At 40.2% G+C, this 19,359-nt stretch overlaps 1 protein-coding gene across 8 annotated transcripts in view; it reads right to left on the reverse strand.

The window, feature by feature from the left end:
* Positions 1 to 2,034: 2,034 nt before the first annotated feature.
* rbfox2 (RNA binding fox-1 homolog 2) overlaps positions 2,035 to 19,359 on the reverse strand; it is a 43,342-nt gene continuing 26,017 nt past the window's right edge. For 4 of the 8 annotated variants that reach the window (XM_086295980.1, XM_086295984.1, XM_086295986.1 and 1 more), the window contains 10 exons: positions 16,490 to 16,660; positions 15,940 to 15,993; positions 15,704 to 15,796; positions 11,609 to 11,696; positions 11,350 to 11,406; positions 10,146 to 10,296; positions 9,526 to 9,571; positions 6,541 to 6,629; positions 5,268 to 5,340; positions 2,035 to 4,885 (listed from right to left, as the gene is read on the reverse strand). In XM_086295980.1, coding sequence (XP_086152106.1) covers positions 4,841 to 4,885; positions 5,268 to 5,340; positions 6,541 to 6,629; positions 9,526 to 9,571; positions 10,146 to 10,296; positions 11,350 to 11,406; positions 11,609 to 11,696; positions 15,704 to 15,796; positions 15,940 to 15,993; positions 16,490 to 16,660 — 867 coding nt within the window. In that variant the 3' untranslated portion in view covers positions 2,035 to 4,840. Of the gene's footprint in view, positions 4,886 to 5,267; positions 5,341 to 6,540; positions 6,630 to 9,074; positions 9,112 to 9,525; positions 9,572 to 10,145; positions 10,297 to 11,349; positions 11,407 to 11,608; positions 11,697 to 15,703; positions 15,797 to 15,939; positions 15,994 to 16,489; positions 16,661 to 19,359 lie in introns of those variants that run through there. The other 4 variants (XM_086295983.1, XM_086295982.1, XR_015129902.1 and 1 more) reach the window with 4 other exon arrangements.

Raw genomic sequence — 19,359 nt, forward strand, 5'->3', positions numbered from 1 at the left:
TAGATGGTTACCCGGCTTTGCTCCTTGGCCCTCAACTAGATTGGATGAACTGAAATAATTCTTCGTTGGTCATTAAAATCTGTGATAGTGTCATTTTACTTCTAGCACACTCATCCAGTGTAAAATCCTTATCAGCATGCTAACAAGTCACTTGACTTTGTCAGCAAACGATGGGAGGTCTGATTTGTGTGTGTCTCTCCAAGTGCTTTGATGTTTCAGTCAAACTACTGGGTTTACAGATGAGAAGAGCCGGATTCACTGACCAGACTTTAATAGGTATACCTTGCTAGTGTTGGGTTGGACTACATTTTGCCCCCTTTGGCTGCATATTTGTTGCTGCACATCCTTGATAGGAATCTTCAGCACATCCCCAAGGTCCTCTAGTCGATTAAAATCTGTGGACTCCTCAGGCCATCTGAGAAGAGTGAACTCACACCAACACCAGTCTGAACCATCAAGACAGAATGGATCAGTGTTTTTATGCTGTTTCAAGCCTAATTCCATCTTGACCATCTGTCACCAAAACTATGTCTTCAGCAGGTCTTCTTGGTCGTATGTGCATGCCTAAATGCACTGATCTGCTGCAGTGTGGTTGGCTGATTAGATATTTGCATTAACTAGTAGTTGAACAGCTGTACCTAATGAAATGGCAGTGGCAAATGCAATTCACAAGAGTTATTTGTGACCAAAACTGAGCTAAAAGTTGAATGTGGATTTTCTGGTGGAAACAGATACACCTACAGTACAGTGCATCCAGAAAGTATTCACAGTACTTCACTTTTTCCACTTTTTGTCATGTTACAGCCTTATTCCAAAATGGATACATTTATTTTTCCCCTCCAAATTCTGCACACAATACTCCATAATCCCAAAGTGAAAAGGTTTGTCCGAAATTATTGAAAATGTATTAAAAATAAAAAACAAAAAATATAATATGTACATAAGTATTCACAGCCTTTACTCAATACTTTGTTGAAGGACCTTGGCAGCAATTACAAGCTTAAGTATTTTTGAGAATGACGCTACAAGCTTGGTACATGCATTCATCTCTACCCTGACTGGTCCTCTGTCAAAAAGCATAATGCTGCCACTAACATGCTTCACTATAGGTGGTAGTGGCCAGGTTGCCTGGTTTCTTCACATCAAAAAAAAGTCAATTTTTATTTCATCAGACCAGAATTTTGTTTCTCATGGTCTGAGACACCTTCAGTTGCCTTTTAGCAAACTCCCGTTGGGCTTTTATGTGAGGAGTGGCTTCCGTCTGGCCACTCTACCATACAAGCCGGATTGATGAAGTGCTGCAGAAATGGGTACCCTTATAGAAGGTTCAGAATGACCATTTGGTTATTAGTCACCTCCCTGACTAAGGACCTTCTACCTTAGTAAAAGGGCCTTCCTATCTAGGAAAAAATGCTGTTGGTTCCGAACTCCAAACGACTGAGGCCACTGTCACTGTTGAAGAAATGTTCCTGTTGCGTTTGCCAGATCTCTCCCTCGATACATTGTGTCTCTGAGGTCTACACATAATCCCTTGGACTTCATGGCTTGGTCAGACATGCATTATCAACTGCGAGGCCTTACATAGACAGGCGTCCTATCAGCTGAATTTACCACAGGTGGACTCCAATCAAGTTGCAGAAACATCTGAGAGACGATCAGTGGAAAGAGGATGCACTTGAGCTCAATTTTGAGTTTCACTGAGATGGCTGTGAATACTTTTTTCACGTTGTCATTATGGGATGAAAAATGAATGAATTCCATTTTGAAATAAGGCGATGGTAATGTGACAAACTGTGGAATAAATTGATTGGACAGTAGAAATAAATAATGATGCTTATTTATAGTAGATACCATCATGTTCATCCTATTATCATGAACACAGTATCATGGTTACAGTTTGCTTGCAGTGGCCAGTGTGGACAATAAAAGTCAATCTGCATCCGGGTTTGCCAGCTGCACTATAATATAAGACTCAACCACTTTAATAATGCATAGAAAGAAAAAAACAATCTGAGAAGTTCAATCACAACAAAACATTTTTATATAAAACATTTTATATGGACATTCAATAACAAAAAAACATAATGGCAGTCAAGGGGGAATACAGACATGACAGAGGAAAGGGGACTGTCCATTGAGAAACCATAGCAACTATGAAGGATGACCACATAGTTTACTATAATACACTGGCAAGAAAACCACGACAGGAAAAAAAATGAAGCTGCCACGTGTCATTTGTGCGGCAGCCATTTTGTTTGTCACCGGGCCTTTTTGCCAAACAGCACTGTGCTCTTTGATGCGTTAACTAGCTTAGATTCGCTAGCTGCCTGTCATGGAGTTTAGTGGTAAAGAAGAACGCAGCTGGGCTCTGCTGCTCAGGAATCAAATATGAAAAGACACAAGATTCATGCAAAACTATTTTTTTATATATAACTCGACAAGTATCGCTCATGCTGGTTTGTCCATGCCTTCAGTGGCTCCAAAAGTCCATCTTAGAGTATTTTGTGTAGCACATGTCAAGCCAGAACATGCTGGGTACTGTTAGCATCTTTGGCTAGTGCCTTTTTTTTTTCTTTTTTTAAAAAAAAGAAAAATTAAAAGTGTCTGAAGCACATTCTACATTAATATGGAGATTTTTTTTTTAAAGTAACACTAAATGACTTGAGAAAATCCAACAGCAGCACATTTAAAAGAAAGGGAGAAAAAAAAGCATGTTAATGAAAAGCATGTTTTCCTGATTGTGAGAAGCAGAAAACACAAAAGGTAGCTTTGAAGATGGATAAAAACAACTTCATATCCCAATGCTGACAAATTGTTTTTCGCCAGGAACCTTAACCTGTGCATGTATGAGCGATAACACTTTTTTCAAACAAATCCAGAGTAGCCAAGCTGACAGATTTAGCCAGTGAAATGTAAGGAATCATTAAGATTTCAAACCAAAACAATACAGACTGCTTTAACTCAAGTGCTACAGGCCTATGTTCACTCATTCCAAATAGCTCAGTCGCTTGCAAAACATGGACACACGTACACAAAAAAAAGTGTTACTGTATATTTTGAAATATGATAAATGTCAAGCTAGCAGATCCTATGATCAATCAAAAACAAACAAACAAAAAATGACTGAATAGTCAACCAAAAGGACAAAAGTTTGGTGGTGTGACACGCATACCTTTGTTTGTCCCCAACCAGCTATGCTTTCCAGCTGAAGAACTTTACTCCCAAGAGAAAAAACAAAGTCACTTGAAAATGTCCTTGCACCTTACAGGACAAGGAACAACACAGAAGATGAAAGTAAATAATAAAAACAGCTGTAGGATTATGATAATAACAATAACAAAGATAATATATTTATACATACGGCAGAAAAATGTGCTTTCTACAAATCTTTGGAACAAAAACAAAAGCCCAAAAATAAAAAAAAGCCACATTTTGGAAATATAGAATACAATGGAATAGAAATATGCACAATTGTGTTTTGCATTTAAATATTTACTACAAACTCACTAACTGAATCTCTCTCTCTTGCTCAGCAGTTGCTGCTGCAGCATCTTAAACACAATACCAACAGAAGTATGTTTCAGGAAGACTCATCCATTGCTGGACACTCTACAAAAGATGGAATATGAGGGGAGGGGGATCCAAATAATATATTCCTACACTAAAAGGACCAACCACTATTTGAACCCCAGGGTTTAGTTTGGGTGTAAACTCCACTAAACGGGAACCTTTTCCCCCCCCTTCTTCTTCTGTGTAGTGTTGCCATGTTTGTAGTGTCGGGTGAAGTCCCGTGCACGGATATAAGCTGTTTTCATATACCTGACAGCATATTTGTACTTTGTTAATGATTTTTAACCCCAGGGTTCACTGTTGAATCCATGACAGCAGCGGCTGCTGACTCAAACATAAGAATGGTTTTATAAGAGTAATAATGAGAATAATTACAATTACAAATATCATTAATAATAATAATTTGGTAACTTTTTTTTCTCTCTAAACTAATTTCTTTGCATATAACAATTTTAAGTTTAAAGGTTTACCATTTCCACATACTAAGAAAACTTGAGGTAAGGAACAGCTCTAATAAACCCTCCCTCCTTCAGCTTTCGGACGTGATTTCTATAGCGTTATAAACCGTCACATCATCTCTCCAAGCTGCCACATTCAGTCTCCCTCTGCCAGAAAGAACACCGCGGGATTGGAAATCCTCTCCTTACTATCCGCCCACGTCGAGGAGGAATTATAAAATCCATCCGTGGGTGGTTTTATCATTTGACTCGTCATTCTGGTTCAGAATGTTTTCTCGGTGCTCTTTCTGCGCACCGTCTTTCTTCCTACTGCCCTGATGTTTTCCTTCAGCGGAGAGCGTGTGCAGGCCACACAACGCTCGGCTCTTTCATGCACTCACACACACACAAACACGCACACGGGTGACGGCTGTTTTAAGTGTCAGTTATCCACATGCAGCCTTTGGAAGAACATCTGGGCTCTGTCCCAAATCTTGTGCTGCTGAGTGCAGAGGGAATAAGAAGGGGAGACTATAATACAGCCGTGCAATAGGGAAGGAGGCCATCTTAAGTCTTATTTTTTTCTCTTCTTCTTCTTCTTCTTTTTTTTTTTAACATTAAGGCCATCCTTCAGTCTTTAATACAGCATTCCTCTATTTCTGTATTAGCGTATATAAGAAAACGTGGGACTGCTCTGGGGTGGGATCTGAAATATCTTCTTTGTGGTCAAGTCCACGTTTTAAAACTGGGTGCAGTCCACCTCCGTGACAACAGGGGGAGCTCTTTCAAAGTAATTCAATGGAAGAGAGGAGCTCCTGGGAAATGTAGTGTCTTTAGTAGGGAGCAAATCTACTGTAGCCTCCCCTGTACAGCGTAGCCTACAAAGCAATAAAAGGAACACTTAGTGAATAAAATCGTTCACTAGAGTCAGAATTGCAGTTGTTTCAAGCTGTGATTCGTCATTTTCGTCAATACATCACAGAAAAAGACCAAAACGAATTGATTTGTCAAACACGAGTTGCTGGTGTACGCATAGCCTAATAAAAGTACACAGAACCCTTATGCCAGATACACATTGGTAAAATAAAACTGCTCATTTTTCCTTAATTCAGGCTCTTTCTTAGTTGCATAAACACTATTATACATATTAATCAGTGACTACAACATAACATATTCAAACAATACTGATTAATACTAAAAATATTGACATTTTCTTGCGAACAGACCACAAAACAGTATTCACGCCCTACGTGGACTTACCATGGCTCCAACGCCGTAGGCAGCTGGGGCAAGTGCAGCGTGGTAGGGATCTGCCGTGTAAACTCGTCCATAACTATGAGGGGGGAAAGGGTTACACAGGCTGATTTAGATTAGCTGCAAAATGATTCTGACATAGTGCAGGAGAGAAACAAGTGTTGTGTCTTTTTAAGAAGGCCCAAGATACCTCAAAATGTGAAGAAAGTTAGGCACACAAAATTAATTTTATCTTATTAGTATTTTTTCTGCTAGCTGTTAGAAACTACAACAGTGTCATACATACAGCCCACCCAAAGTGTTCAAATTACAGAGGAGGACGTCAACAAAATGTTAAACTTTTCCCTGTATTTTAGATCAGGAAACACGACACTGCAAAAGTTTAAGAACAGATCACATCGTTTCGTGTAAGCTAAAGGTTCATTTTTGTATTTAACCTTTACCTAACCGGGATTAAATGACTCCTCAGATTTAAAGTCTCTTTTGTAAGGGCGTCCCAGTCGACACAAGCATGACAACAATCACCTCTACATGCATCTGACATGGGAACCACCAGACGCTCAGTACTGCAATTATAAATATTGCAATTTATCACTTTTTTCCAACTGTACAATAGATCCTCAAATTTAAACTTTGCAAATATCTGTTTTATCCAGTAAAATAAAATTATCTGACTTCAGTTATTTTTTGTATTTTGTTGTGTTTTTGTATTTTATATTTTATATTGTTGTGTTTTTATATTTTCCTATTGTATATAGTATTTGTATTTCTATTTTATTCTATTGTATATATTATTCTATTTTATTCTATTGTATTTTATTGCATTCAAGTGTTTTCTAATATCTGCTGCATAACTTTGCACTTTTGCTGTAACAAAACAAATTTCCCACCTGTGGGACTAATAAAGGTCATCTTATCGTATCTTATCTTTTTTCTGCAAAAATGAGATCGTCGAGGAAACAAAACCTCCCAGAAACGTTGCCATAAGACAGACTCAGCCGCAGATTTTCTCCTAGATGTAAAAAGGTTGCTGTCTTATTTTTACTCGTGTGACTGAGGCTCTGAATCAGGAGGTAGCTTTGTCAACCTAAGCCTGGTTTTTCTGTAAAAGTTTGCTCACGTTGCTAATGTAACCTCAGGATGCTGGTGCATGAGATAGGCCTTGCTGTTCACAGTATTTCCAGAGTATTTTAATGTTTTTAATATATCGATATTGACACGATGTAGTTACGCAAAAGTAGCAATTGTGATAAAAAAGTGTCCAGGACACTACGCTCACCTGTCACTGTAAGCTGCCGCTGCAGCTGCTGCCGCCGCAGGCGTTGCTACTGCAGCCGGCTGGGCGTATCGATACGCTGCATAGCCACCCTGTGAGGAGTCGATGGAGACGAGAGAGGTGGAGGACAGAGAAGAGGGGAAGAGTGGAGCAGAGGAAAAGAGGAGAGAGAGAGAAAAAGAGATGCAATGAAAGGGCAGGAAGGACGGGACGGAAAGAAGAGAAAGGTCTTGTTTAAAGTTTGCCATATTTTCTCTGCAGACTATTAAAAAACACTAGCAGTGAATCTAACGTGTTACATTGTGAGAAAAAAAACTGCTGAGAAGAGAGCGAGAGATTAACAAGCAGTCAGTCAGCAAAACTGGCTAATCTGGTGCAGTACAGCATTCACAAGGATGTAGCTCAGGCTCTGTGTGGCTCTCTCACTTCATGGCTAATGTGGGGAAAAAAATACCCTTAATTGCACACAATGCTGTTGTTGTTTTTAGCGTTTGTAGCTCTGAATCGCCTTCATCTATCCCACAGTGAGTTAGACATGAAGGGAGAGAGAGTTCACAGCCATAACTGTGCCCCACCCCGGTTCCCCTACCAAAAACACACAGTTAAAGAAAGGGGAAGGAGTGGCAGGATGATCGTGTCATTATCTACGTTTGGATGAACAGCTGATGAACAGACACAAAAATAAAACTACAGGTGTAAGAAGACAAGTCAGCCAGTCGGATTTTAAAAAATGAAAAAAAAGAGGGCAAACACACACACTCTCACATGGCCAGCAACCAATCACTGACAGACACAGCATGCTTTCCCGAATTCAGAACAAACAGTGTATTAGGCCAAACATCCCTATGGAAACAAAAATAAATAAATAAGGAAAGAAACACACACCACTGCATTCTACCCTAAGGAATCAGTTCCTGCATTCAGGACCACACAGTTGCTGCTATGGGAGGAAGGCTGGACCGGGGGAGGAGGGGAAGATGAGGGAAGGAGAGACAGAGAAAGTAGAGGTGATGGAAAAGGATAGGAGGGAAGGTGGGAAACCACAGTGAACATAAGAGTAGAAAAGAAGGGTCTGATAATAATAAAAATGAAGAGGAAGAGAAAGTACTGAACTAGATAAGAACCTTTAGTAAAGGTCTACTTTAACAGTCAAAGGAGGAAAGGATGAATAAAAAGGGAGGTTGGCAGAAATAAAAGGAGAAGATTTGGGAGGAAAATACACGGGATGGGGGGCGGGGAGTCAGCCTTGTAAGTATGTCTGCATGCTGACATTGATTCAGTTAGCATGCCACAGGTGAAACAGATAGGGAGATTCCTGGAAGGGGTCTGAATGATCTGCTAATTGGATGAAGGAAAATCTCTCTCTACATCCCTTTAAAACTGCGAGTACTCTCTGTACTCAAATCACAGGTTTGGGTATTACTTATTTAGCTTATTTCATCTTCGTTAATACAGGAAATGCGACGTCTCGGAAAGCTACGGTGCACGATCGCTCAAGTGAAATTTAAAAAGCAGGTTTCACAAAATGAACAAGCGTTCGGACTCAAAAATGACAACGGCGATTCAACCCCAATTTTCAGGGAGTTTCTCACAAAATAAATAAAGAAAACAAAACGCAGTGATTAAAACATGAAGCCTAACATTTGTTTGTTCCATCAACAAGAAGCAAAAAGATCATGTTCGGGTCTACAGGGCTTAACAAATTTATTAGACCACCTGTCATAAATACAAGAAAACACAAATGAGTCTTGTTCAAAGACTAAGGATTATGTTTATTAGACAAATAGACCGATTTCATATTTTTACACCCAAAGTGGAGCCGAGCATCCTAAGAGGTCAGAAATTAATCAAGCTTAACATTAAAACCACTAAAACTATGTTTTTCTGCTCAGGGATGCAAGTAAATACCTGTAATTTAGCCGCTTAATTAAAAAAAAAAAAAGCTTTACTATTTTATTCTGCCTTTACTGTCAAACAGTACATTTTTAATTCATTAGTTACAACAATAATTAGCATTAAAAGTATCATTTTAATTAAAGAGCTTGTGCATACTGGCAGATTAACCATTACAGAAACATAAAAAATGATTTTGCTAATTACAAATCCTGTTAATTCAGGGCACTTGTGGTATAAACCAAACATTTGGTGGTGGTCTAATGAATGTGTTTAACACTGCGTGTGTGTGCACACTAATGGAAAGCTGAAGTGTCAGCATAGATCAGATTCAATCGAGTTTTTCAAGCTCTGACCAAACGTATATCCCTCGATCCCTTTTCCACTACTTCCGTTGGATACTGCACTTAATTTACAGAAAAACATATCAGACCAGCCGCCGTTTGGTTTTGTTTTTTCCTAATGTGTTTTGCATTCTTTCCTCCCCCTTCCGCAACTCCGCCCATGTCAGAATCCAGTGAGTTAGTAGAAGAAGACAGAGAAGGCATTTCAATCTCAGATGGTCAATAATGTCTAGCAGCACGCAGTCATTGGAGACGAGGAGGATGCACACTGGCTCTCACACAGAGTGTGTAAAACCCTACCTGGGGCAATCTGCCACTAATGTCCTGAAACACTAGTCTACAGAGAGAACAGAAACATCTATTGTCAACCTGGTCACACACGCGCGCACACACACCATTACACACAGGCACACACTCGTAATCACATTGGTACAAACTAACTCACAAATGCACAGAGACAAACCCTAGAGGAGTCTACTCACGAATGAGTGCACGGTTTTGCCGTGTTGTGCTGGACAGCTAAGCGAACGCTGGCGCGTTGAATGTGAGACTGTGCAAATTTTGATTTCAATCAAAGGCCTCGTTTAAGTTTCAGTAAAATGTCAAGCGGTGATGAGTCAAAACACTCAAAAGTACACGTCTCTACGGGTTTGATCCGTGCCATTTCACACTTGAAAACCCACAAGGCAACAAGGGGGAGGGGAAAGGTAGGTGACGAGGGAGGCAGTGGAGGAGAGGCAGGCGTACTTACATAGAGATCAGCTGCACCGTAAAAACCATCCTGATAGGCCATCACACTGAGAGAGAAACAGATAATACAGGAGAAAGGGGGGAGGACAGATAGAGAGTAGAAAAAGGAGCGGTGGTGGGAAGTCAAAATAAACAAAACGAAACAAAAGGGGAAAAAAATGGTGTGATGCGCCACCATGTGGGCAGTGCAGAAAACAACAAAGAAGAGTGACGATTGAGGGGGGAAAGATGGGAAAACGGTGCCAAACAGATTGTGAGAGAGAGAAGAGAGAAAGAAGGGTGAGATTATTACACACCGTGCAACATGCAGGACAAAAATACCACCTCTTTGTATGCAAATGCCTCAAAGTGATACTACTGTTTCTTCGGCTGCTTATTAAACATTGAAAAAACTACTCAATGTAGCTATCATTACCATTTTGGACTTACAAGGAAATGGTATTTCAGCTCAGCCAACCATCAATGTCAACTCTCAATAAAAAATTATATTCAAACACACAGCATGCATTATTTTTTATTTTTTTACATAAAAAGTGCAGCCATGCTTCTAAGAAGACGATTGATCCGATCTGTGACATCATCGTCACTATTAGCGGTGTTGTTATTTTTGAGTGTGTTTACCCAGGATAGGTGGGGATGGCAGGCTGTGGGACAGCGGCCCTGACTGCGCTGTACACTGGCCGAGCACGACCTCGGAGGTGAGCGCCTCGAAAGGTTGCAGCGGTCGAGGCAGCTGCTGCTGCTGCTGCTGCTGGGTACGGAAACCCTGGTACTGAGAGCAAGAGAGACAGAATTAAAACACGGTTTATTTTTACTGATGTCGATTAAACATTTAGATTGACTGAAATCACAATCATTTGTCCTACAAATCAATAAAAAGCAGCAAATGCTTGCTATAACTCCCCAGAGTTCAACTGATGTATTCAAATTCAACTAAAAACTATAGATGACCTATCAACATCTATTATAAATCTATCTAACACACAGAAAGTATTGCACCTTCATTTTTAAGCATAAATGTCAAACAGCTGTAAAATACTGGAACAGCACGCTGAGTAATCCTTGCATTTCTTTTTTCTCCAATACACAGCAAACCTTTCGATGCAGACTAACTCTCGGGCTGGCGGTATTTTCTAGATGTCTAGTCACGACTGAATAATAGTCCCCCGGGAAAAAAATTCAACTGACATCGCAGAAGTTACCATAACGCCAGTTTGAGGTCACCTCAACGTTACCTGGATATCCTTGTAAGAGTTTTGAGAATTTTGTTTTGCATCGCTCTCCTTTTCAAGGAATTTTATTCCCAGATGAGATTAAAAAAAAATCTACATGAAAACATGTTTCTCAATGAAAAAGGAGAGAGAATGGGAAAGAAAAAACAAAACACCTCAACAGTGACTCAAACTCACAATCTCACACTTTCGGGTCCACCACTTCTCCCACTGAGCTAATTGATTTCACGTGTCAGTAGTAGCACTCCTTCCTGAGTTTAAGATGCTGACATCGCAGACAGCGAGGGGAGAAGTGTAAGCGTGTGATGCATCAAGTTCTTCCGGTAACAAGTGAAATGTAATTTGGGTATCTATTTAACTATTTAAAAAAAGATGTCATTAGATGTTGAGGTGACATTCACACAACAATGTGCTAGCTAAATTAGCTGTCATTGTTAAGAATAAATAAATAAATAAATAATCTGAACCGTGTTTTGCACTTTGTAAAAATCAGAAAAGTTTGGCCTGACCTCTTATTGTGATCAGTTTTGGGAGACATGCAAGCAATGTTTGCTGGGTATCAGTCAGGTAAGAATAAAGGAAGGCTTTCTTACCTGTATAGAGCTCAGGACTGTAAATGCCTCCAACCATAGGACTCAGCTTCCATCCAGCTATAATAAAGAAAATTGACAACAACATGTAAACAGAAACGTGTCACAGAAGCGACGGGCAGCCAGGGTTCACACGACATTTACTCATTCTTGCATGTTGTTTGTTTCTTTGGGGAGGGGGTGGGGGTAGTGTCTGCCGCTTTAATTTGGTGACAATAATTTCTGCCCCCTCTCTCTGGTCCAACCGTGCAAAATGCATTACCATATGGCAGTGCCGCAAGGCCCTCTCCGTTCGAGTACGGCGTGGTCATCTTCTTGTTTGTCATCACTCTGGCTGTGGCGTTATTAACCTGGACACCAAAGAAAGTGATCAGAGGCTCATTTCATTCACTTTTAATGGTTGACACAAGCACAGTCCAATCACAGGTCAGGTTACGCTGAGTTTTGTCTGTGACACTTCATATGATTACTGGAGCTTTCATATTCAGTGAGGTGTCGTTTTACTTTTCACAGTTTTGTACTTATGACAGGGGTTAATTCTGTTGATGAGCAGCGATGGTATTTGTTGCATGCGCTTCTTTTGAAGGAGAAAGACATTGAAAACAAGGATCCTGGTGAGTAGTCAGGCAGTTTTGCACGCAAACAATGCAACCATTGGCACACAGAACAAAGAAAACAACAAAATATCTGCGATCAAAGGCATTCAAAAAGAAATCCAAGACCATTATTTTGCTACCTTAAAAAAAAGGAGGGAAAAAGAAGGTGAATTAAGCGGCAGATTCATCAGTTGAACACAATGCAAAAAACATCAATCGAAGAGTTCATACACAAATTACACACGGCCAATCAAGAGCGCATCACATCACCAGAGGTGAGCAAAACTAGCCAGTCAGCAAGCATCAGATGCAGCAAGAGACCAATCAAATAAGGTCGGCAGCCCTCCCAATCAAATACACATCATACAGAAAAAAGGAGGAAGAGGAGGGAGAGAGAACAACAGAGAAAGGACAGAAATATAAAAGGGATGCAGAAGGAGGAGCCAGTCCACATGAAAACACACAGAAAAAACACACACATGACGTGGAGAAGAGAGACAGCGAGTGAACAGTCCATCCAAATGTGCAGTTCTTCAAACAAACGAACAATAAGATGCAATACACTCGTACAACATTCATCTGACCGTTTGCCTACATTGGATCTAACTGTACGTGAGCAGTGATGGAGAAATGATGGATGGAGCAAGAACGAGTACAGAAAGAGAAAAAGTCTAGATAAAAGACAGAGAGGATGGGGGATGCAAATATCATTCCTCAAATCAAAAAATAAAAATCAAATGAAAAAAATCAAACAGAAACCACGGCTGTGAAACACTGCCAGGCATTTCAGATCAGTGTCACACGCCAGAAACACCTCGAAGCACACAACCACCAACACACACCATCCAGAACCAAACTTATCGAAAACAAGGAAACCGCTTAACAGAAATCAGAACAAAGAAAAGCTGTCGCTGATTTTAAAAAAATTCTACTAATTATTTCATGACAGCTTTTTTAAAATCTTTTGTATTTTTTTTTTCTCAAATTACCACATTTAGTAAAATTGCTTTACGATATGCTTGCATCCCCTTTAGGGCAACACACTATTCATCCACAGGTACAGCTTTAAGAGGAAATGTCACGTCTGCACAGCCGTATCTCTGCAACTGTCTGCAGTCCGCAAATTGGTGCAGAAGGTTGTAGTCAAGCACTACAGCACGCCATGATATACAGACTACTATTATCCCCTCTCCAGTTAAGCTAACATTGCACACATGCTTTAGCATGCTGTCCCACTAAGGTGCAGAAAATGCAGCTATCAGCTGACACATGACACAGAGAGATGACATAGTACTATATGACGTCATACAGATGACGAGAAAGAGAGTAAACCATGCAGGATACAGCTCTGGAATTAAATGCTGAATGCAGTTAGAGAGGTGATTGGAATGAACGCATAAGAAGTGGTAGTCATAGTTGTTGCACTTGCAGATAGATGCAGTACATTCAGTTACACAAGTGGCCTTTTTATAATGCCATGCGGTCAATGGCTAATCACGTAAATCGTTTCATTCACCACCTCCCCAAATCAATCACAGGATTAGCCAATCAGGTTCTGTCAATCGACCAATCAAGCCTCCCTTAAGTAAGAGGAGTCCTTCATTTGGGTGTTGGGTGCATCGTTATTTATTCTTTTTAATTTCATTTGGACGGATGGGGTTGGGGGGAGGGGTCATTCAAAGATGATGCCATGTGTACACAACTTACCGTTGGCAGGGAAACGGCGTGAGGACACGCGAGCAGTTACCGTGGAGACTGACAACAACAACAACATACAAAAATCATCAGGGAAATAGAGAAAATATATGTAAGAAAGAAATGATGAACCAAAAAAACCAAAAAAAAAAAAAAAGTAAACATAAACAAAACGAGGTAATGAAAAGCAACCCCCACCCTGTGGTAGAGAGGAAGTGATGTAACAGGTCACGTGTCAACAGTCACCTACAAGAATCAGCCACATCACAACAATCTAGCCTCTAAAAAAACAATTAAAAAAACAACAACAACAAAAAAACCCTCTGCGAACAAAGGAAAGAAATAGAACGGAAACAGAAAACGTCAGAAATTAAAATATAACTTGGGGAAGGAAACTACACGTTATAGTATTGTCCAGGTTATATTCAAATAACTGACAAAGTTATCACTCAAAGTCTAACTGATTCCCACTCTCTGGTGTTTGTGCTACCTGACTACATCCCAGGAAGGGGGAAATGGACAGAGAAATTTAGGTAGGAATGGACAGAAGAGATGAAGATGCATATGGGACACGGAGTGGGAAAGACAGACTGACTGGCCGGGTGGGGGGGAAAATAGAGTGGAGAAAGATGGAGGACCAATGAAATAAAAGGACAGGAGAGGGGATGACTATTCTCTTCACTTGTTTGTTCTGTCTCCACCCTCCATATTTTTTATTTATTCATTTTTTGAAACATTCTCCACACCCACACACAAGAGACAGAGAAGAGAGCAGGACATTCAGGACCATGCAGAAGAGCTTTAGTAGCAAGTAGAAATCATTTTTTAAAAAAGAAAAAAAAATCAAAAGCGTGATTTTAAAATCAAAAGAGCCAGAGCAAATGGCGAAAGCACGGTGTATTTGATCTCCCAGGCCATTTGCAACTGAAATCCGAGCTCATGCTAACAAATTAAAGGAAAAAAAAGGAAAAATAAGTCACAAGAAAAAGCACTTCCATGAGATCTAGTGTTGTTTTTCAGGAGCGCTGGATGCAGGTGTGTGTGTGTGTGTGTGTGTGTGTGTGTGTGTGTGTGTGTGTGTGTGTGTGTGTGTGTGTGTGTGTGTGTAAAACAACACTTCTCTTTTTATTTTTAACCGTTCATCTTGCACATCTGAGATTAAAGGGTGTTTTTTGTTGGCTTTTTTTTTTTTACAAAAGCATCAGAAATGACACCACACTTCTCACAGCAGCCTTATTCCCAAAACTGCCCCCCTGAAAATGCCCCACCCCAACGCCCATCATGCATCAATCTCGTAAACACACCAAACGTAAAAAAACTACGACTCAGTGGCAGCCGCGCAATTTCAAGTGAAAAGAGTGAAAAATCCTTGACAACATCTGAGCCAGTGCTCCATCCATGCAACATACAGTAGCCTCTTACACCAGCAGCAAGCACTTTTCTCCCCCCCCCACCCAAGAGGAAAATAACTGAGAGGCTTTTAACTGCTCATCCAGTCATAAACACAACCATAAATCAAGAATGGCCACTCGTCATGATCATGGAAGAAGTGACGATGATGATGAGGATGATGGAAAAGGTGCAGGAGGACAGATTAAACAAAAATAATAGTAATTTAAAAAGAAGGAAAAAAAATCATCCATGCTGTGATGTAAGCAGATATCATCAGCAATCGTGTCGTAGTGACTTCTCACCAGCCATGCCTGTTGTGTAGCCACTCCACCCAGCATGCTTTGCAAACCACACGACTTTTAAGGATCAAGGTGCAATGGGACAGCGCACGATATCGAGAAGAACGAGAACAGCATTAACAGCACGAACATCAACAGGAAGTGGCTTCAAAAGAGACGCCTTTGCGTGCGGCACCACTGCACCATGCTATAGTGAAGCCGAAGGGAGGAGGGGGGGGGTGGGGGGGTGGGGGGTTTAAACAACAGCCATCCGGAAACCTTCTCTGGGCCAGAAGAATTAAGGTCACAGTTGGACATGGAGGGGACACAGAGGAGAAAATGGTCACTGTTGAAAAAAAAAATTAAAATAGGAAAAAGAGGCGAGCGTGCCGTTACCTCGATTTTACGTCCTTCCACCAGCGTGCCGTGGAGCTTCTCTCTGGCCCTCTCTGCATCTGCGCTCGACTCAAACGTAACAAAACCGAAGCCCTGCAAGCAAAGGAGGGTAAAGAAACGACAAGGAGACGCAGGAGGAGGAGGAGAAGGAGATTGCAGTTAAGCTTCTTTTTTTTCTTTTTTTTTTGCTGCATTTTGAAATGCCTGACATGTTTTCTTTTTCCTCAGTGTCCTACCTTCGATCCCCTCTCGTTAAAAATGATCTCCACATCAAGGATTTTGCCAAATTGCTGAAACAAGAAACAGGAAAATAATGAATTAATTAATTAAAAAAAGAGAAGGAAAATGAAGAAGCTGAGCGAGCATGTAAGTCACACACACTGCTTCTCGCCACGGGGTGTCAGCACTGTTCAACCACGATGAGCTGGCACTGAGCCTACACTGGCTGCTAGGTCTTCTACCATATCTTCCTTTCCTCTGTTCTTTTCTCTGCACTGCATTTTAGAGCCGTTCCTCTTGCAAAACTGGAGGGAACCAGGCCAGATTATTACACTTCACTTTAGATAAGCTGCTGGAGAGCTGAAAATCTAAATAATCAAATAAGACAATGGATTCTGCTCAGCAAAAAAACAGCATGGCAAACCCTTGTTTTTATATAAGCGTCACTAGAAGATAGCAAAGGGCTGCAGTCACTAGATGAGGGGGGTTTAGTTTAGAGGGGATTTTACTCTGTTATGTAACGATACACAGTGGAGGGGAAAAAAGGCAACGTTCTGGTCCGCTTACCCCAAACATCTGCCGTAGGTCAGGGTCTCGGAAGCGGAAGGGGATGTTAGATACGTGAAGGCGTTTGGGGGTGGCCTTGGAGTCCGAATCGTCTCCGGCGTTCCCCCCGCCGCCTCCACCTCCCGAGCCAACCCCAGACTGGCCGTCAATCTGGGAGGACCCATCTGACTGCTTAGACACAAGGATGCAAAAAGACAAACAGAGACAGACAGACGAAAACAAAGAGGTCTTGTTAGGGTTGCGAAAAGATGATACGCAATGCACCATTAGCTGACAGACTGTCATCTGTCAGATTTGCACTGCAGTAGGCGCTGCTCGCTGCTTCCATTAATCAGCTGATTATTGTGCTGATTAGTTCATTAATCAGCTTGCACAAATTATGGATTGAACAGGAAAAATGTCCAAGTACTCGCTTTGCCTAGAAACAGGGAAAAAGCACAAAATATCGATTATGTTTCATAATCGATATTTTGTGCTTTTTCCCTGTGAGAAGAACACAAAGACAGTATTTTTCCCATTTTTTGGCGTGTTGCTTGAACAGAGTCCAAAATTATTAAAGGGAAAATTAAAACCGTTGCAAAAATCTGTGAATTGACTCAAACAACCGACAGAACATAATAAATAAATGATTTAACCTCAACATATTTGTATTGCCTCTGGTTATAAGCAGCAGTGTACAACGAATGAAAACCATGACTGTTTTTATTCACTGTAAATTTTATTTCATGTGACGCTGTAGTATTTGATTTAAAAAATACTTATGGCACAGTCCAAAGGTCTTGAGCCACCTTTCATTTCTTTATATTTTGCTTGAAAAATTTGAAAAGGTTTGCAGTGATTTATTGAAACACGTGCAAACATACATGCACAATATAGTATATAAGGCAAAAAGAGAATTTGTACAATTGCAGCGTGTTTTACAGATGGCTGTAGACACTCACTGCTGCACCTCCATCCTGACCTCCTCTCTACAAACTGACAACAATTTGTACCAAAAAATGTCAAATTTGGATTCATTGCTGCATAAAATTTGTGGCAACAAGTATTTGTGTTGTCTGTGAGATCTTTACTGGATTTCTTCTTATTTCTTAAGGACATGACTTTCTGTTTATCTGGTGTAGGTAGTTTTCTTTATCCCTGCCACTTCTTTTCTCCTCCATTTGGCCAGTTTCCTCAGCATTTTAAGGACACGCTGCACACCCTGCTGAGATATGCCAAGTTTTCTGCTAATAGCTCTTTGATAATCACCTTGTTGGTGCAAAAATAAAATTTCAATTTCAAATTGTGTTATCGCTGGCATTTTTCACAGATTCAACTAAAGAAATGGGGAAAAAATTACGGGTCTTTGTGACACACTGCTAGTAACGGTGCCAGAAGTGCCAAAGATATCATCTAAAATTGGCTCTTTGCTCAGTTGTCTGCTGTGTGGAGACACAACACCGCTTCATATCTTGACTAAGGATTTTTTTCTTTTGCTTGAATTATTCATAAGTCAGTGTTAAGTTGCTTAACAAACAACGACAAGGGGGGAAAAAGCAAACATTACTTTAAAAATGAGAAACTTTAGGGACTGGAGTGAGTAGAAAAGCAGCCAATGTCCAAAGAAAAACTTCAAAAGACCTTCAGAAAATCTATATATAAAGAAATGAGGTGTGGGTCAAGACTTTTGCACAGTACTGTCATTCTCTGGATTTGCAAAATTAGACACACAGTCCAATCTAAACATGTAGTTTCTCTCAGCTGTCCAATTTCAATATTTATAAGGATTTATTGTTGATGATGTTTAAATACCACCATCTGAAAAAAATGAAACCTGAATTTTTCACCTTTTTTCCACCTGAAGAAAAAACAGTGGATAAAAATTAACTGTGGTGACAAAACATTGCATATAACATTATATAAGTGGCGGCCATCAGCAGTAACACCCATGTCAAATTCCTGCTTTAAGCAAATTGTGTTTTCACACTTCTGTCATTTTTTAAAAAGTTGGGTAGGCAATGTTACCAACAGTCGTTCTTTGTGTGAGCGTTTAGCTGTGTGGGCTTTTGCATGTCAAAGTGCTCAAAGACAAACAAAGCAAAAAGAAGAGTGAAGATTGGGCTGTAATTTGCAAGTCGACCAGAGAAGAAAAAAAAAACCAAAAACCCTCCAAATAAATGTAGCTATTCCACCCTAACTGCTGGATGAGTTAAAAAAAAAGAAGCTGTTTCCTATCATAATGATAGAAAGCACTTAGAGAGTGAATACCAAACCATGGCAAATGACCTGTTTTGCAATTTCAAAGAAACTGATCCAGAACTCTTCCACTCTTGCCTCCAAAACATTTAATGGGTTCTTTCTTTGCCCGCGCTCCACCTTTCCACAGTTTCATAAAATACGGTTTGGTAGTTTTTACATAAACTTGATGACAGACAGAAAAAGGCAGCCTTCACACTAGGGCTGGGTATCGTCACTGATTTCTAGAATCGATTCAATTCCGATTCACAAGGTCCCAAATCGATTCGATCCACGATTCGATTTAATTCGATTCGATTCGATTTAAATCTGGGAAATTTTGACAGTCAGAAGTATAATTCAGATCAGAACATTTACATATTTTTGTATCTATAAAAAGGAAGCTGACACGCAAGACTTTATCCAAGGTGTGAGCATCACAGCAGATGCCTTTGTGTCAAAGTAGCTGAAGATAAAACACAGAAAAACATGAAGGTGATTTTCCTGGCCTGGGATTTTATAAAAATATTCTGCAGTACATCAAAAACGAAAGAAAACCATTAATTAATGAACATTACCTCTGACGTTACAGCGGTTTTATTAGACACACGGCTAAGCATTTTGCATTTTGAATAATATTAAAAAGTTTAAATTTG

Source organism: Aulonocara sp. 'chitande type north' Nkhata Bay, linkage group LG6 (assembly GCF_057382095.1).
Source record: "Aulonocara sp. 'chitande type north' Nkhata Bay isolate Kocher_YH1m ecotype deep benthic linkage group LG6, A_spYH_male_GT1.1, whole genome shotgun sequence".
Classification (NCBI taxonomy): Eukaryota; Metazoa; Chordata; class Actinopteri; order Cichliformes; family Cichlidae; genus Aulonocara; species Aulonocara sp. 'chitande type north' Nkhata Bay.